This window comes from Saccostrea cucullata, unplaced genomic scaffold, assembly GCF_032062105.1.
Source record: "Saccostrea cucullata isolate Sc308-1 unplaced genomic scaffold, CSIRO_AGI_Scuc_v1 ctg687, whole genome shotgun sequence".
In the NCBI taxonomy this organism is placed as follows: Eukaryota; Metazoa; Mollusca; class Bivalvia; order Ostreida; family Ostreidae; genus Saccostrea; species Saccostrea cuccullata.
The window spans coordinates 32,118-50,945 of record NW_026925479.1 but is presented as its reverse complement, the minus strand read 5'-3'; the positions used below and the strand labels follow the sequence as shown (position 1 = coordinate 50,945).

Below are 18,828 nucleotides of genomic sequence, written 5' to 3'. Positions count from 1 at the left end.
TCTGTTTCTGTTCAAATGTACATTTTAACTAAAATTTATGAAAAGAAGGTAAATATTCCGTCTCAAATATGAGGTTGTAAAAATTTTGGTTTATCTTTTCAATATTAGATGTAAGTATCACAATAAGGGAATCACACGATGAAAAAATTCTCTTAGTAGATGTGTGATGATAAAAAAAAACTTAACTCATCGCCATAGGTACGGTTTTAACCTATTAATGTTAAACATAGACGTACGTGTATATGGACGAGACTGTTTTTATTTTTAGATTTGCTTGTTGGATACATTATTGGATTGTCTTTCAATGAACACACTCGAGCTTCCTGATCAAAGGTTGTGTCCGAATTATGTATAAATAGATGCTTTGATTTAATAGCCAGTATTATCTCTCCGGGATAAAAAAAATATTTGCCGTGCACTCGATCAACTGCATCAAATTTAAAATCCAGTACTAATTGATTTTTTTTAAATCTTTGAAAAGGGCATATAATGCATGAATCAAGCTAATCAATAATATTGTAACTACCATTTGTCTAAGTAAACACTAACTGATCCAGGCTGTACATGTATCTTATTAGATGTTCCTCCAAGAATTTTGGATGGTTTCAACAAGATACTTAGATTTATTGTATTTATATCAATAAGTTCGTTATCTCCGTAGATATTTCATCGAGGTCTTTAGTTGAAGTTGATTTAGAAAGATGAGCATTTGATTCAAGGTAAGCTTTTATAATTAATTTATCATATTTCGCAGATTTCTTTTAATGTTGTCAAAATTTATTGTAGAAACTGTTAAAGACAGATAATGCAAATTTAAAGAAGAAAAAAATGACTAATGGAATAAATAAATATATATTTTTAAATATATAGTTTTGGGTCTATTTTTGTTGGAAATGATAAACTTATTAATAAATAAATTCTTAAATATTAAGAAATCATAAACCTTTTATAATATTCAATATTCTACCTGTTTGCAACCATCCTTATTAATCTAAACTATTTTTGTCACTTCAAAACCCATTATTGTGAAAATTTGTTAAAATAAAAAAAAAATTAGTATGCTGTTTAAACTTTTCATTTTACTAAATTTGACGTGACAAATTATTTTTATTTTTTAAAGTATAATCTTGTTTGTATATCCTCTGTCATTTATCAGGTTTATTGAAATTCAAAGGAACATAAGAAGTACATAGTTTTTGTTTGTTTGTTTGTTTGTTTGTTTGTTTGTTTTTTTTTTTGTTTGTTTTTTTTTTCGTTTTTTTTTTTTAGGTTTCCTCTTTTTCTAATTACATATGAAAATTAACATTGGGTAGATTTGAATTTGAATGTAGATAAGCTTTTTTATTCTTCACTTCAATGAAGTTAGTTTGAAGAAACAATGCAATCTTTTTATTTAACGTAATATTTTTTGTATCTTTTGATACATTTTATTGTTCTATTATGTTTCAAATAAAACATGAAAATGCTGAGGAATCAAGTTTTCATCAAAAGCTAATTGAATATACTGTAGGTCAATGTACTAAATGGTGTAACTAAAACTCTTCCTGGGTCATACAAATGGGTAGCCTGATGAATTCCTTCCCAACCATCGTGATGTCTCTAATTTATGGTAAGAATTGTTGTCTTATATCATTTGTGAATCTAAATTATTTTTTCGTCTTCTTTGTATCTGACCAGAGCAATTGACAGAAGAATAGAACTTAACATTTGAATGCAAATCACTGCCACTTTTCTAGACCTGTAGTTGAAAAATAATTTTCTTGTCATATTTTGAATATGTTGAAAATACAAGGCTATGACAATGCTTAAGATGCGTCTGATCAAATGTTGCATACTTTGCTGTTTAGTAATTGGAAATTACTGAATAAAATTAATTATTCGATTTTTGAAGCAGTCCCATTATAAGCTGCAGAACTTTAACGTTTTGATTAATATATTTTTAGACTTTAACCAATGCTACATATCCTGCAATGTAAATATTGTGCAATATACAGATTTTTTTCGATGTATTTTGCAACAACTTTTAGCATTGTTTGTTCAACTGCCTTTATTCCCCTATTCTAGACACACCCAAGACCAACCTGGAAATTTGACCCAGCTCATAACTCTTATAGTTCTCAGACCAATAAACTCGTTTGATTTGAATTTTCTGTCACCAAAAAAATAAAACCAAGCGAGGTTACTGACCTGGATAGAACTACTAAGGGTTAGGAAGTGGATAAAATACAGAGGTTGGTCATGGAATATGTCTACAATTAGGGAAAGAAAAGGATATGATTGATCAATGCTGAAAAATGGAGAAATGGAGAAATGCTTGCCCAACCATGCATGCACAGAAAATCTTACGCCGTAAATTGCACAATATCCACGTAATGGGATTTGTATCATTGTCAAAGACTAAAATATAAAACCATAATAACAGACTGTGCATCTATTTAATTGAAAATCAGGTCTTAAAAGGGATTTTGATATTATTTCATTAGAAATTAATATGACTTATTATGAACTACTTTGCCATTGCCATTGCCAAATGTAACAGATTTTTGTTAATACTAAGCAATTGTATTCATGACTTTCTTGGAGAGAACATACTTAGTATATAAGTAATTTCTGGTGTCCAATACAAAAATGGAATTCGGCTTCACATAATAGCTGTGGTAGAACTATGTAAAACTGCTTATCGAATGCTTTCAATACCTCCATAAAAATAATTGTGTAAACAGTAAGCTCTGAAAATGATGCTGAAGGAATTAACTGAATTCAATTAAGTTTTTCATCAGAATGTCCAATTACAGTTAGGAGGCGAACAATGCCTTTACGGTATAATCATTTATGCAAGAACTAAACAGATTTAGGCGTAATTATAGTTTTGAATTGAAAATAAGAATTAGAAATTCAGCAGGTTAAAGTAGAAAGCATCTCTCTCTCTCCTCAGGTAACCGTACGGTAAAAAAATTGGGTCTTTAAGGTATCTTTCATCTCAAGCTCACCGGGATATATAAGATATATTAACGTATCGAAAGGATTTTAATCTAAAAATGTTAAAAATCAAGTTTCTTTGAAAATCAAAGTATCCTTATAAAGTATTTATGCAAGCCAAGGGTTTTCGGTCCGCACAAACCAAAAACCCTTGGCTTGCGAAGATGCCATAGAGTCTGACACACCTGTTTCATATTTCGATATTTTACTTGATATATATTGTATAATGGGCATCAAAAATTGCTACCGTCCTTGACGACAATGACTTACAACAACCAAAGTACTGTTTGCCAAAATTCACCAAATTATCACTGAGTATGCTTGATTAACTTTAAGACACATAGCAAATTTGATAGGCGTCAAAGTGGGGATATATCACACCATTTTAAAGAAACATTGGAAAGTAAAAAAGCTCAGTACTCAATGGTCACCCAATGTTTTGAAAATTGAGTGAAAACGAGAGTGTGTGAGAATAATTATCAAAAAATTATTTTTTTAAAAAAATCAGAAATTTTAGTTATCCACGTTTGTCTGAAAATTAAACAGGTAAAAAAACGTTAATCCATTGCTTTAAAGCCCCAAAACAAATTTACAATAATATGTACTTGACAAAAACAGCAAAGGTCTGAAAAGAGCAAAGAATTGCAAGAAGACAAAGACAGTTTTATATGCCATTATCTTTGACATAAGTGTTTTTATTGTTCAAATTCTTATTCGGGGAGGCAGTTCATTTTCTGGAGGAGTCTAGAAAGCAAAATTTTTGCAAAAAAATCGAAAAGTTTATGAGAGGAAAGAACCAGAATCAGGAATCCACTACATTAAATTTCTTCATGACAGCGTCCAAACCCACACTCCCTTAAGTGTACATAATGGTGTTTTGTGGAGAAACAGAAAGTTAATGTTTTGTCACACCAACAATATTCGCAGTTCTGGCAACCTTTTACTTGATTCATATTCCAAACTTGAAAAAAAAAACACCTTTCAGAAAGAAGAAACAAATCGAGGAAAACAGAATCTGCCATATTCCAGTATACAAAGGGACATACTGAAAAAGGAGTTCTAAAAACAATCAGAAAATGATTAAAAATGTTACGGACATGTGTTTTAATTAAAAGAAAATAGTTAAGTTATAAAACATTAAGACTAAATCATTGAAAAGGGTCTTTTGCTACTTTCCGAGCACCGAGGACATTGTTTATTGAACAGCCCTCGTATTTATATATAAATCCATATTAAAATACTTAGTTGTAATCTCCCATAAAAATAATTTCTAAATCTTTGTTGCAATATCTTCTGCGAATTAATTATCTATGCCATATGGTAAGATTTTTTGTAATCAAGCAACCAAGAGAGAGGAAGGTTTGGCTCGGATGTAGCAAGTATAAATAAAAAAAATACATGTACCAATATTCAGTAAACGTAATACGTAATTTTTTTTTCAGAAATTCGGGAGTTAAACTGATGTTAGTGTACTATTTTTATCCTCGATAATGACGTCCTCAGCATTTACTGTGTTTAAGACATCAGCAGTTATTCTGTTTTAAAGGATTTCCTTTGCAAACAGCAAAAAGTTAATACATGTATTGAATCTGTAATAAGTTTAAATTTCAGACAATGGTTGATAAATACAATGTTTTTACCTACATATGAAAAATATAAACTAAAACACTGGTTCAATTTGTAAGTTGGAATTTGAAGATTGATTTTTTTTTCAAACATTCGATTTTTGAAGAATTTCTAAAAATTTCATGAAAACCTAAAATACGAAGGTATCAACTTACGTAAATGAATTTAATGCAAAGACAATAATGCTGTCAAAGCACTTTTATGCAACTGTATTTGCTTTATGATATAATAATAAAAGGGAATATTTGTTTTATTAAATGGAAAATGTTTTTACTAAAAAAGGCCATGTTATGCATTAACATAATCAATTTCAGAAGAAAGTGACCCCAAATTGTGCTGACTCTAATGACGGCAAAATGATTAATTTGTATACCAATAGTATTTTAACAACTGAAAACAATTTAAATTCCAATTTGTCGATAAAAACTTTGATTACATCAGTCAGATTTACAACTAAAAAGTTTGACTTACCAATCGAGGTAAATGGAACAGTATTCTTTTAAATCAAAGTCCCTGAACTTTTATATGGTACTGAAGATGAATACCTTTTTATTGTGTATTGGCCAGTATTTAAACGAATATAGAAAATTGTATATTTACCATCGACATAAAACGACCAAACTTTTTTTTTCATTGTTTTAAATTCTTAATTATATATTAAACCTAATGTACCACTGATGTAAATATATTTTCGTTTATCATTTGCAATCAATAACTTTTAGTTACTATAATATCATAAAAGCTGCAACGACTTGTTCGTTTATATTCTGCCATTCTTTCTATAACATATAATTTATTGCAAATTGTGTTTGGTCTCCCAGATCGTTTGCCATACTTCATCCACCATATTTGAAATCTACCGAGACTAGAAAAAATTCTAGATGACGGTGTCATCCGGTTTCAGTTCATATAAGTATGCCTTTGTACTTTCTTTTTTATGATAAAGCAGCAGGGTATCGGCAGTTTTTAAAAATATGTAAAACTTCAAAAAGAAGTATCTTTGCAAGAAAAACGCATTGGATGAGAACTATTTTAAGTAAATGACCCTCGAATAATGCTAATATTTAAACGAAGGATATTGTTTGCTAGTAAAATTGCTATCATCGATTTAATGTACACTTGTTTTCGGTCATGAACATCCGGCAGGAATTTGTATGAAAGCGTCCGCATCCTTGACTATTATGAAAAGGTTATAGACCTTAAACTGTCCATTCTGACTGACAAGAAAGAACTACTGGAGGGCCGTAATTATAAGTCCGACAATAGATCTTTCTTCCCACCGAATGGACGGATTGAGGCCTGTAACCTGTACGCTTTTAGAACTTTTCTCATCCGTTGCATATTTTATTAAGCTAGCAGTGTCTAGTAGGTATTTATTGGACTTCAATAGGTTGTTTGCAATCCAAAGTTTTCTTTTCAAACGGAATCATTTTAATTGTTAACTTAGTGGACAGTTACAGGTAAATTAAGCTGTCAAATGTTATCTCAAGCCAGTGTTCGAAGAAAATTCCTGCTTACTTAACCATGTCTTACTTATACATTTTTAGGGTGTTTTAAACGTCAACTTTAATGATTATTTCTAAATATTTACATTTCAAAACATTTTTCCATAAAATACTTTGCAAATTAGAAAAGCTTCATGTTCTCATAAACAACCATGGGCATGGGAAAAGTAAGAATATTTCCATTGTTATGTTATTGAAGTAAAAAAAAAAGTAGTGCAGCTTTAAAAAAAAAAAATTAAATTACAAAAATATGTGGGAAATCATCATAAAGATAATGTAAATATAAGATAAGAATTTAATTTTGAGACTTCATAAGGTACAAGTACAACAATGCATCATGACTGCATTTTTCAAGAAATATGCAGGCGTGAAGCGTCGTAATTCATGTACTCATGAATTTCTCAAAAATGAAATTCATCCCTTAAAATAAAAAATATGATATCTTAACGCAACACGTTATTTTATTTGCAGTTCCATTAACCCATCAAACAGACTCTATCTGTATGTTGCAAAGTCCATATGCTAAACATTACGCAACGCTGAATTTATGTTACTGGGTGACGTCATCGAGTGACACTGCAGATAATGGCGCATTGGCATGTAATGTCTCTGGAGGTTTCATGGCGTACATGGAAGCGGGCTCTACCTTCCTTACTTTTATAAGTGACAGTATGGATAATCACTGGAGGTAAAGAAATGTAAAGATCTATCAATGAAGACCATATTTATTAAGAAGTATACTTCTCTTTGGTATTATACGTTAAAGAGAGCAATTATATTCCTCTGGTTTTATATTGTACAATTGTACAATAATCACAAAAAACAAAACAAAAAAAGGCCTTTCCTCGCCAAAACCTGTAAAACCTAATGGGAGGGGGGGGGGAGTTGATGACTTCCAAATCTTCTTAATACATCTGACTTTTCATACCAACTTCACCATATCAAAGTTTTTGAGGGGGGTCTGGGTTTTTGGGAGGGGGGGGGGTCCAAGGTCGCTTTTTACTTGATTTTGCATATAGATTTAATAACTCTGCAAATTCCGGGGGGGGGGGGGCGGACCCACACCCCCACCCCCTCTAGATCTGCGCATGTGCTGGTTTTTTGCCAGTCTATACAGTGACTTCGTCACCTGAGGCAAAAAAATTTATTAATCTAGAAAGTTTAAGGTCTGATTATACGTTCCTCAATAATGTTTAATTTTTCCATAGGCACTTGTTTCGAAAATAATTTTTTTAACCCATAGTACAATAATAACACAAAGACAAAGTATCTAACTTTGAATTACACTCAGTACCCCTCTCCTCAGAAAGGCACTCATTTACACTTTCAGAGGAAATGTGCTGGTCAACTGTTTATTACCTTGTCTTCTACGATAATTTATCTACACATGCCTGTTTTTTTTTTCTTTTATCTCCGTACACAGTGTCAAAACTGAATTACACATGTATTCTCGAGAATTGCTACATTGAAAAGCTTTGGGATGCATATCAGGGCCTAGAGACCATAAGCTGAGAACAGACTTACGTCAAAATTTTGAGTTGGAATAACTTGTCATTTATAACACATTCATTATCAAAAATTAAGAGGTTTGGACAATATTTCAATTTAAACATATGTTGAAAATTGTGTTTTGTCATCAAAATTAATATTTCAAAAGTTAAAAAAAAATTGAAATTTTGGCTCGAGTCTATTCTCAGTTTATGGTCTTGGGGTCAGATCTTTAATAATGCAAGATATGATAGGAATATTGTTATATTCATTTTCAGAATTTTCTAAAATGTTGATAATGAAATGTTTTATGTTTTAGAAATGTCTTGTAGTGTAAATCTGGCATCTTCAGATATTATGATGGCTTGCACAAAGTTTAGATTTGATATACATTGTATATGGTGTACCTACAGGTTTCGATCGATTTGTTTGGCTGTTATAATTAAATTCTCCGATTTTATTATGAATTCATCTGAAAACTATACAGCATTAAAGATTATTCTTTCTACATATAAAAATCATATCATTTACATGAATTCTTCGGCGATTTATGTAGAGAAGCACAATTTTCACATAGGCTTCAATTTTCATCTTCTTGGCAGAGATAAATTTAAAAGTTCTACATCATTGTAGTGACCATGCTTACTTTGATGATGAATTCTTTACGAGGATAATTTTAAAAAAAAATACGCTACATTCACCTCCATACGACTTTCCAGACTATCGTAAGGCTTTGATATTTTTTTTTACAAATTGATGGGAAACAAAGTTTTGAAAACTGATTCCACTTGCACCTGACTTCCACTCAGGTGAACATATCATTCAGACACATAAAACATTGGGTGTGATGGGGATAAGGGATGCAGAAGTATGTGCCCTTCCCCTCCCCAAACCCTTTTTAATGTGTGCACACATTGTAAAAAATCAAAGTCTTATGATAGTCTGGAAAGTCGTATGGAGGGAAATATAACATTGTATTTCATATCAAACAGTTACATCTCAGTCAATCAGAGAGATGGGAATTTTTAAATCATATAATAATAAAACATACTATATGATAACCTAAAATAATATAACGGTAATATATAATACAATTATATTATAATAAGACTTCAGTATTGTAATTTTCAGTCCAGGTACCGATGTCTTTGTTGGCCTCAGGTCATGGACAGAAAATAATCAGTTTACCCAATGGGATGGAGTACCTATATACACTTTTAACTGGGACTACACGAATGGACAGCCTGATGGTATCGCACAGCTGGAATTCTGCGTTGTGCTGTCTGTGACTTCACCACATCCATGGCATAATAGGAAGTGTGGCTCCACTTACCCATCTCTTTGCTATTGTGAGTTAGGTGAGTAGTGGATATTCATGTATTTACTAGATTTAATGGAACTACTACTTGTATATTTACATCTTATTACAAAATTTGACATTAATATCGAATTTAGGAGATTTTAAGCCTTACAGTATCGAAAGAAGTTTTAGAATTATGATTCATTGTAAATAAAAAAACCAAAGTTTTTACTATAGTCAAATATAGTTTACTCTAGTTAAAAGACTGTAAATTTTTGTTAGGGTAAATTCAGTCTAAAAAGAAACTTATATAGGGACTAACAATCGGTATGAAACACATAAGCCAAAATACGACCGAATGATAGGTTATAACTGTAAGCAAGGTCATTGTAACAATTTTATGGAGGTTTTTCAAATGTCTCTAACATCAACTTATCGGTCAGTAGCTTGTTTCTGGTTAAAACTAATCTTATTCGGAGCATGCTCTTGAGAATTGAATAAGCTTTTAAATTTTGGGAATTAAACTCCATACTGGAATAGTATAACATTGTGTATAAAAATGGAATGTTAACTAAGAGAAAAAATAAAGTTGTCTTCTTTGTTATTATACAATTTATTTGTTAGTTGGCCCATAACGTGCATTTTTACATATCATCGTCATCATATAACTTAGCTACAGTATACAATATAACGCTAAATGATATGATTTTAATTTTTAGGATCCCTAGAACATCCTTGTGTACCACCGGGAAGTAGCGTGACTTCTACAACGTTGTCAAGTTCTTTGTCTACTTCAGCAACACCATCAACACAAGTTACAATCGTATCTTCTTTTACAAGTACCGCTCCTACCACTTCGATAAATTCAATGTCAACATCTTTGATTTCGTTATCTTCATTTTGTCCAACTGTCACATCGACTCTAGCCGTCACATCGACTCTGACTGTCACATCGACTATGTTGATGACAATTTACTTGAGTTCGTCCATAACAACACCTTCAGCGTCCGGATCTTGCTTATGCACAGCATTATCAAATTCATCATCCAACATAACAAATGAGGATATAGCGAAATTGAAAATTGATAAAACGACTACGAGTCGTTATCTAAGGAAGAAGTATAGTGCGGGAGATACGCGACCCCTGAGTCAGTTTATGGGAAGTTCTGCTGTAATCATCATCGTTGTCTACATCGGCGCCATTGTAATCTGGGACTTGTTAGTCATAGCACAACAAGTAAAAACCAAATTTCACAAATGCATGAAGGGACTGCAACAAAAATCTGCAAAAATTGAACATGGGATGGGGTTGGAATAAACACGAAAATAGATACTGAGCTGAACTGATGACAAACAGTAATCTGTTGTTTATATTATATCTAATGCCATATTTTGATTTTTAACTAGAGACATACAGTTGAAGCACTTTTCCTCGAACACAGATATAGCTGGGATATGTCACAGTTAGCTGACCGTCCTAACCACTTTTTCTTTTGTTTCTACATACCTCAAAAGTTGGTTATCATTGGATATACCTGTGTATATCAATTCAACTATAATCTTGGTCCTATTGAGTTTAAGATAACTTTCTTTGTATTTTGAACCCAATGTTTTTAATTTTTGTATGTAAAATGTACAAGCGACCTCGGAGCTTTACATCTGAGAACAACACAAAGGCCAAAATGTACGATCCTCTCCCATTCTGGAGATAGCTAAGGCGAACTCCGAACCGTGGATTGAGACGATGAGACTTGTTGCACACAACGTCGAGAAAGTTTCTCAAAATTACTCTGCTTTTTTATTTTTATACACGGTTTGTAGCATCTTCTCCATTCATAAAAATGTATCCATAACACTTTTAAACACATAGTTTTTGCTAACAATTGTGCGAATAGCTTGAACTATATTGTCAGTGTTCTCAGATTCTTTACAACGTAACGTCAAAAACGTAGTTTTCTCAAACAAGCTATTCGAAAGAACAAGATCTTCCCATAAAATGAAAGGCGAAGAGAAATACAAAGAAACCAGAGCAGCAGCGAAGAAATCTCAGAGAAAGGCATACTGGGATTATATACACAACCTGATTGAGGTGGGGGATCCTGACAGCGAACAGAACCCGGGGAAACAAAAACGTTTTTGAACTATATTAAGAGCCTGAGAAAAGACAAAAGTGGTATAGCATCCCTTAAAGAAAATGACAAAATGCATGACGATCCAAAAGATAAAGTGAACATCCTTAATAGACAATATGAATCAGTATTTACTCGTGAGGATACACAAAACATTCCAAAACCATCTGGGAATCCCTATCCATCAATATCCGATAAACATGTCAATGAAACTGGTGTCCTCAAACTCCTCAGGAAAATTAATCCAAATAAAGCTTGCGGGCCAGACTTGATCACGGCCAGAATCTTAAAAGACTTGTCTGATAACATCGCTCCATACTTGACAACTATTTTTCAGAAAACTCTCGATCCTGGCAATATTCCTATAGACTTGAAAAATGCAAATGTAACTGCGATATTCAAAAAAGGAGACAGATTTAAAGCCAGTAATTACCGCCCTGTATCTCTAACGTGCGTATGCTGTAAACTTCAAGAGCATATTATAACTACGATCATCCTTAATCATCTGGACACTTACAGCATGCTCACCGATTGCCAGCATGGTTTCAGAGCACGCAGAAGTTGTGAAACACAGCTACTCACACTAAACTCATGAGCTAGCATCATCATTAGACAAAGGAGGGTAACAAGACCTTTGATAAAGTTCCGCACCAAAGGCTACTCACCAAACTGGATTTTTACGGAATTGGGGGAACAACTTACCATTGGATTAAAGCCTTCCTCAATGAAAGATCACAGCATGTTAAAGTAGAGGGCGCAACATCGGAGAGGGGTGTGTGTGTGATAAGTGGCGTGCTCCAGGGCAATGTCCTTGGGCCGTTACTCTTTCTGCTCTTCATTGATGATCTGCCGGAGTGTGTTACTTCAAGAACGAGGTTATTTGCTGACGATGCAGAAGTAGTCAGACAAATAAACACAAAGAAAGACACGGAACTCCTCCTAAAAAATCTTATTGAACTAGCAAAGTGGGAAAAAATCTGGGGTATGTCATTCCATCCCAATAAATACAACATCCTTCGAGTCACAAGAGTTAGATCCCTTATCATACATAACTACGATCTTGACGGACAACAACTAGAAACAGCAGATACAACCAAATATATAGGCGTAGACCTCACAAAAGACTTAAGTTGGAATAATCACATCGACAGGGTAGTGAAGAAAGCGAACAGCATGCTATGATTCCTGCGCAGAAATTTGAACATCACGAGCCAGGACACTAAATCAGCAGCTTACTTCACATTAGTAAGACCAAATCTTGAATACTGTGCTTCGATCTGGAATCCCCACAACAAAAATCTTATAAACAAAATTGAAATGGTACAACAAAGAGCAGCCAGATTTACCACCAGGCGTTATCGCAATACCAGCAGCGTAACAGATATGTTAGTCTCTTTATATTGGGAATCTCTATCATCAAGTAGATGCAAATTCAACTTACCATGATATACAAGATAAACAACAACCTAGTAGATATACCATCAGACAATTACATGTACATCTAATTTACAACTAGAGCTACAAGATCAGCACATACCCTGAAGATAATAAATCAGCATAAGACTAGGACAGACACCGGGTCATTCTACGAATAGAGGCCCAAATGGTGTCCCGCCATTTTAGTTTGTGTTGAGCAATACCTGGTTTATGAAATTTTAAGAATAAATCCCTGATATTCTTGTCATTACCGAAACGGTGAGATAAAACTGCAAAATATAAGAGACAAGAAAGATAATCCAAAAGAAGAAGCCACGTGGTTAAAAGTTTCAGAAACCACCATCTTTGATACAAGGCATTACGCTCTCCTGTGTGTAAGTAAGCAGATATTACATTGTAAATGGTCTTACTTTCAAGCGTATGTTTATTCAGTGTCATTACCGAATGCTTGCTACAATAAAAGTACGATCACCTAGGAAAAATGCAATTGTTTAGAAAGAAATATAGATTGGTTTTGAATTGTGTTGTACATTATTTAACCCCTTTTGGCAAGTAGCGCCCTCTATATTCTGTTTAACATTTCAAAATGTCATTACCGAAACCGAAACAAATCCCTTGAATCAAACCGTTTCGGTAATGACATCAGTGTTACGGTAATGACAAATCATCTTTAGATTGTCTTGTGCATGGATTTTACAACACTATTGTAGTGTTAAAATATGCATAAGAGGTTGTTACAAGGCCTAACTCCTATATGTGGGTCCAGTCCTGGGAGGTAGGCGAGACTAACCTACATCTAATATACAGTGTTTTGAACAATTGTTTTCAAATGCTGATGAATTTTAAAAATTAATTTTGCTCAAGCCATGACTGTTTCTAAATAAATTTGGAAAATATAAGGCATGATAACTGGGGGAGGGGGTTGTATAACTATTTACCGGAACGCACTGTCACTACCGCAACGCATTGTCATTACCATAACGAGGAGAAAATAGGTCAATTAATTATCAATTAATCTAATAATAAATGTAATAAAGTGTTTAATCAACATGCATGAGTCCGTGAAATCTCACACCGTAGAAAAATGGAAGTAAAATAATCATATACACTTCTCAAGTGGTTTATTGACCAATGGTTCTTTTGCATTTTTTAAAAACGTAAATTTAACACCACAGTACGAAAAATAATGTGCGAATATTTCACTCAAATAATCATGAAGGCAAGATATTACTAAGATTTATTACTTCAAACTATGAAAAAATTGGTTTAATACTGTAACAATATTTTATGATGATTTAGTCGTCTGTTGCGGTAATGACAAATTTTTTTCATGTATGTATGTGTAAGTCTCAAAATAAGCAATAAAATATTTTAAACATTGCTGCTGCATGTTGAAATGGTTTCCTCTAAGTTAGATTTAGTAAATAACGCAGAAAAATTGAATAAAATAGGGAATATGAATTCTGAATTTTGGAAAGTTCGTTTGGGCCTCTATCCGTAGAATGACCCACCATGAACTTTGCTTTTTCCTTAAGACAATTCCAGAATGGAACAGACTACCAGCATCCGTTGCTGAGGCTCCTGACTTGGTATCCTTCAAGCAGGGGCTCACCACACTCCGCTTCTAAACGGCTATCGTCCAGCTTGTAAGTACACCCCAACGAAGGTTGAAGCTATGCCGGTTGGGATCATTAGATCTCAGGGCCTCTACGGTAGTCGGATTGGTCTAATTAGGGAGTTGAAAACAAGCTGGTACACACCCTTTTATCTCTTTCATCCTAATTTTTACCGCCAGCGCTGCTCACCGAAAAGTAAAGGTCTGAGAAGACCGCGTCTTCGTAAAGATATAAATAGTTAGATGTAGATGTTACTAAGATGCATATTTGTTTTGATTTTGTGCACTTTAAAAACCTGTGAGAGCTGTATCGAAACGGAGAGTAATATGTCTTTAAAACGATATTAGTGAGATTAAGAAGCATTGTGCTGTTGATAAGTTGCGAGTTTGACATTTAATTCGGTTTGCAAGTTATCAAACATCGAGTTGAGTTGGGCGGCGGAATGTCCACTAATCATAATGGAGCCGTTTTCCTATGGTCTGAAATATGTTTTCTTGGTTTTTTTTACGATTTTGATTTTTCACGTGGTAGGTAAATATCAAAATTATTTTAAAAGTCTGGAAAACATCAGATATTTCGGACTTGGTTTCCTAGTTCGTCAAATATCAAATACATACATATCCCAGAGGATGTTTCTGTTCAAGTATGACAATCAAGCCTTTGATGTTTTTGAGAAGATTAATAATCATTGATTTTTCTAAAATATTCCTTTGAAAAGTTCGATCGCCCATTGTAGTCTAAACCTACATGTACCGCCAAGGTCATGATTTGAAACTGAATAAATTTTATGTCTGTTAGTCCAACACCCAACTTTATAACTGTACTTTATTCCAAGCTAAATGGAATCATACTGTACATAACTAATACAGACAACATGGCAAATGATATACATGTATATATTGATTAGCAATGAAGATGGATCCTAAATGAGCTGGACTATCTCGTAGAGACGCGGTAATGAGTTACAATTTCTCGCAATGTGTTCCTCCCAGACTCGTTTGTTATTGCTGCATCGAGTTTAAAAAGCAGATACTGTACAATTACACAAATTTTCGTATGGGGCGGGGGCAAATTTTACAGGTTTTAGAAAAATATTTTTCTTGGCAGCTCAAAAAGAACAAAAATTGACACCACAAAAATTAGTGATTTCACAGTAGGTATTTTCGGTTCACTGTACATTTTTTCTGAATGATGAAATGATTGCATTATTGAATAAAACTTATTTTTATCAAGGAAACTTTTGTCAGCTTCTGAATTACACATGCAGTATGACAAATTCAGACAGATTAATTTTAGAACTGTGGTATCTTACTCTGTCTTTTTTTTTAAGTTAACAGTAGTTTGGGATATATTTATCCCTAAAGCTATATATATGTAGTATAATAAAAAAAAGCTATTAATTCAAAGTTAAATAATTGCTGGTGGAATAAAAACAAATACTATAACAGTTAACAAATTCTTTATTTAAAAGAAAACAAAATATGCTATTACCGGATAATTAAGAATAAATAATATAAAATCTAACGTATAAATGTGTGAAACACAACTAAATTGCCAAATATCACATTTATGCTACAAATACACTCTCAACATTTCTTAAGTCTAGAAAAAAAATTAGTGTTAGGAGAGAAAAATGTATGGTATATTTGAATACAACACTAATTAAATGTATTTTGGTCTTTTAAAACATTAACATTGTGCCCTATCCCTGTAAACAAGAGTAAACAACTACATCTTTATTACAAAGCTGTGAAAGGAAAGTTAACCTGCTACATTGTAACAGATTTTTTCCCCAAATAAGTTTATAATATGTAAACAACCAATACAGTTGTCAGAAAACTTCAATTAAATAACATGCGTAGAAGATTGTATAGGATGATGAGAATCAATGAACATATTTCCCTGCTTTAATATAGATTCTACTTGTAAGTGTAATTTTAATCTCCATAATACAAATAATAAAAGAATCAGCAAGGAATCCTCTATTTTTGCAAAGGAAAGCAGAAAAAAAAATGTATTTGTGAAACACTATGCCCCTGATGTCAACACAATTCTGGAATGGGACATAGACTACAGTGCAATAGTTTGGCCAAAAAAAAATTAATCAATAGTTTCTCAGGCCTAAAAATTCAAAATTCAATGCGGCAGGCAGGCTTTTTTTTTTTTGAAGCAGGTCTTACACTTTTTTTTTTTAGCCATTTGTTCACTAAAATGATAATGTCTACTAATTCTTAATTTTTGTTCTCTGAAGTTATTTATAATATGTCTTTAACTTTAAATAATGTTATTCTAAACATTGATTTAAAAGTTAATTCATAAAATATTGTAAATTTAGAAGAAATATATTGTTTTTCTAATAAAAACGTCTACCTTAGCATTTCTGAAAAGGGCAATAACTCAATTTTCTTTTTCAACTTGGAAAAATAGAAAATCGAGTTATTTCCCTTTTCAATATGTCAATAAAATTGATCAATGCGGCCGTTTTTGAAGTGATGCGGCGGTGCCCGAGAAACTATTGATTAATTTTTTTTGGCCTTATGGCCAATGTTATACAAATACAAAAGCCTTTGCACCAACCATTTAGAAATTTTTGTCAAAGCAAAGTCAATCTCAAAGGTTCAATGTCATGATCAGAAATCTTAGGATGCAAGAAAAGATCATATAAAATAACGTCCTAGCTCCAACAGTGCAAAAGCTTTGACCAATGTTTCATCTTATAAAGGAAGATCAAACTTTAAGGTCCCCATCAAAAGGTAAAAAAAATCTCGATATCTAATGGAAGGTCTTTTGTCACTAATTTATTTACGAGAGAAATGGAAAGACCTAGCTCGAACTGTTTTATAGTCGTGAATAAGGTTCAAGCTTTTAATATATAGGTTACACTTCCAAGGTCTAATCAATATTGTTGGTGTCCAATGGAAGGTCCTGACATGAAGCATATATTTGAAACTTACATGTCAAATGCCGTAGTACCAACTATTACAAGATATGGTTAAGGTTGAAGTGTTTCAAAAGTAGGTAATACTCCAAGATCTGCTACATTTTGAACCAAATTTAGTATTTAAGGCCAGAAGTGTATACATAATAAATATATAATTTTTCTTAAGAATTTGTCAATGAACTATAGCTACATAAACAAGTTTCCTAACCAAAAATTGAGGTACCTCACCAGGCATTTGAGCAAGATGCCAGAAATGATATATCTTATCCTTATGGATGATCTTTTGATTGCTAATGTCACAAATTTAGGTGTACTAATTTTTTAAAACATATTGAAAACAATTTAGAGATTACAATAGATTGACAATTATGAATAATTTTTTACATAATACCAAGGTACAAAAAACATATATTTGAGGAACCTGTCATCTAACCTTAAGCATGATTTGTTATTTGAAAACATTATTTCATCAAAATCAAAGGTAAAATTGATTGGCAATAAAAAGAAAAATTTGTTTGGCTGATGAAGAAACTATTGATAACTATGAATTAAGAATCTGCAAATAAGTGTAAGGCCCTAATTAATTTCAAGATCCACATTTAAAATGCAAAGAGATAAAAGTTTATACATTCAAAGGTGACATATAAAAACAGTGGTCTGCTATTGCATGTCAAGATCCATTCTACATTAATTTGCAAAACAAAATATTGCAGTTATTGAGTTCAAAAAAGTTTCCTGAATATAAAAAATCACATCTATGCTGACAGATAAAAAATAGTAAAACAGAAAACAATTTTTGAACACATTGGAAGAATATTTTGGAGCATGTAAAAATTTAGTCATTGTTAAAGCCATTAAAAATATAACAGCACAAAAATGTTCATAATTATGTCAAAATATACAACATAAAACTGGTGGAGAATCAATATGCTAATTTCTACACCAAAAGCAATATATTCAGCTCACTTCAAATTTGCAAAAAAATCAGCAAAATCTCTTCTTTTTTTTAAAAAATGCTTGCAAATTTGCATACAAGAGTAACATATTTCATTAAATGAAAAAAAGAATCCACAATATAAAACAGTATACTTTAAATTCCATGCCTCAAGCACTTCAAGTCGGATCTTTTTCTCCTTTAAACAACACTGCATCAATTACAAAGGCAAAAAGATTACACAACTTAAATGAACACTGAAAAAAAAATCATCTACAGCAGTTCAATTCACTAAATTAAAGAGATGAGGTATGTAATGAGTATAAAGTCTTCAGAAGATTTTTGTCGATACATCAGCTCTTCCTGTAAATTACCCTATAAGACAGACTGCTATCACGTTTGTATCTTGCTTTTGATGATATCTTTGTCGATTCTTTGTTTGACAGTGTCTCTTTTCTTTCTTTTTTCTTCCTCCAAGGCTTTCTGCATGTCTGTATAGTATTCCAGAGCTGTCCTCACTGGTTCAACTATGTCTTTCTACAGATGGAAGAAAACATAACACTTGCAGAGAAGAATAATGATTTTCACTTCAACAAAAAATAGACGTGAAATTGTATCTATTTCATCAAAACATTGGGTCATTATTATGAATACTATTATTAAATCATATCACCTATGCAACTCACATTACATAAATTTTAACCAATGTGATTATATTAACTCTTTGGATACGTTTTAAGGGGGTGAGGGTGAAGGTAGGATATATTGAAATTATTAAAATATTGATATTTAGTAAGTTTTGGTTTGGTCTGTTTTGCTAAAACTGTTTTGTCAATCATTGAAATTGATGTCCTCAGAATTCAATATTCTGAT

The 18,828-nt window shown here is 32.4% G+C and overlaps 2 protein-coding genes across 3 annotated transcripts in view; one reads left to right on the top strand and one right to left on the bottom strand.

Annotated features, from left to right (window-relative positions):
* Positions 1-1,537: 1,537 nt before the first annotated feature.
* Positions 1,538-10,216, top strand: LOC134268936 (uncharacterized). The gene is made up of 4 exons (XM_062751171.1): positions 1,538-1,609; positions 6,582-6,798; positions 8,730-8,956; positions 9,618-10,216. Exons 1-4 carry the CDS (start codon positions 1,558-1,560, stop codon positions 10,214-10,216), a joined length of 1,095 nt encoding a protein of 364 aa, XP_062607155.1. The 5' UTR covers positions 1,538-1,557.
* A 5,268-nt stretch (positions 10,217-15,484) lies between these two features.
* The window catches only part of LOC134268939 (high affinity cGMP-specific 3',5'-cyclic phosphodiesterase 9A-like), a 29,342-nt gene continuing 25,998 nt past the window's right edge, over positions 15,485-18,828 (bottom strand). The window contains exon 13 of one of the 2 annotated variants that reach the window (XM_062751175.1): positions 15,485-18,492. In XM_062751175.1, the coding sequence (XP_062607159.1) occupies positions 18,349-18,492 (144 nt within the window). In that variant the 3' untranslated portion in view covers positions 15,485-18,348. The remainder of the gene's footprint in view (positions 18,493-18,828) is intronic. The other variant, XM_062751173.1, reaches the window with a different exon arrangement.